We start from the raw sequence: 1,362 nt of genomic DNA, 5'->3' as shown, positions 1-1,362 counted from the left end.
TATATATATATATATATGTATATATATATACCGTATGTACGAACATATGTATACGAAAAGGCAACACATTGAGTTAGTATAGTATCATGTTAACACCGATTTCGCCTTCAATCTTTTAGAATTATGCCCACCTTTGTGTTTTTGTTTAACAAGCTCTTATCCCCGTAATTTACTGAAAACTGATGAATCTAATAACCTCGAATTACGATGTAAGTTTGTCACCCCTAAACCTTACATTTCATTGGGAGAAGTTTTATAAGCATTTAAGTGCTTTTGCTGTCTTCCGTTAAAAATTATTTCCATTGGTCGCTAGCTTGGGACTATGTTTCTTCTGTATGGCGAAGAGCAATCTTCCGAAACGTTAAATTCTTTACTCATAACGACAATAGCACTCATCAATCCCTGCTATGAACTCATCAATCATTTCGTTGTTACTCTGATACCAAATTTCACCGGATTTAAAATATCTTAGAATGTCTCATCTTAAAAATGTCATCTTACATGTTGTCTTTAAAACAATAATATAAGTTTGGGGATTGATTATCAGCCTATTTAGAATCTGAAACGATCATTTGCAACACTAGTAGTTGTGTGTGTGTGTGTTTATTTCAATAACGTTTGGTCTACCTGTTCTTTGTATATAGAGACCCAATATGACTGTAGAGCAAATACAAAAGTTAGATTAAAATGGTTACCTTGCTTCGTATCACGCCACTGTGAGCTCGGGTAAATATTTGGTGAACCCGATAGGTTTTGGAAAACATTGCCCCGAATGCCAATGAGAATCCTGCAGCGAACAAGAATGCGCGAGTCTGAAAGGAAAGAAAACGAAAAATTAGTATTCTTCAACAGAGGTTGAAAAAATAGAGGAGTTTGTATATTGAACAATTTACGTTTCTGCGTCCTTATACTTCATCAGCTATGGACAGAGAACTCGCCGTTCATAGCCCACTAAGAAAAGGCCGAGTCTGTCCACATCTGTGTGTACACAGATGTTTTACATAAATTGTACACACACATATTTTAATCACCGTTGCTTCTGATACTTCTCGTTAATTGATCAAGCTAGAATAAATTAACGAGAGGCACCCGGAGTTTTGCGCATATCAACAAATGTAATATTTTTTTTTGAAACATGAAAACAGTTGTTTCTTAGTAGCCATTAAGTCATAACTAATAAAGCCTGTAAACCCCCACACAAGATGTTCGTCTATATTACACATATTTTTCTGTATCTGATAGCAGTTGGCTATACCCCGAAATATTTTTTCATAACACCAAGTGTAAAAGCTATAATATTTGAACACACACACACACACACACACACACACACACACACACACACACACACACACACACACA

The 1,362-nt window shown here is 35.5% G+C and overlaps 1 protein-coding gene across 1 annotated transcript in view; it reads right to left on the bottom strand.

The window, feature by feature from the left end:
• LOC106869702 (uncharacterized) overlaps positions 1–1,362 on the bottom strand; it is an 875,881-nt gene that overhangs the window by 31,698 nt on the left and 842,821 nt on the right. Inside the window, exon 12 of the mRNA XM_052972461.1 lies at positions 696–812. Coding sequence (XP_052828421.1) covers positions 696–812 — 117 coding nt within the window. The remainder of the gene's footprint in view (positions 1–695; positions 813–1,362) is intronic.

This window comes from Octopus bimaculoides, chromosome 13 (genome assembly GCF_001194135.2).
Source record: "Octopus bimaculoides isolate UCB-OBI-ISO-001 chromosome 13, ASM119413v2, whole genome shotgun sequence".
Lineage (NCBI taxonomy): Eukaryota > Metazoa > Mollusca > Cephalopoda > Octopoda > Octopodidae > Octopus > Octopus bimaculoides.
This window is presented reverse-complemented; position numbering and strand designations above follow the sequence as displayed.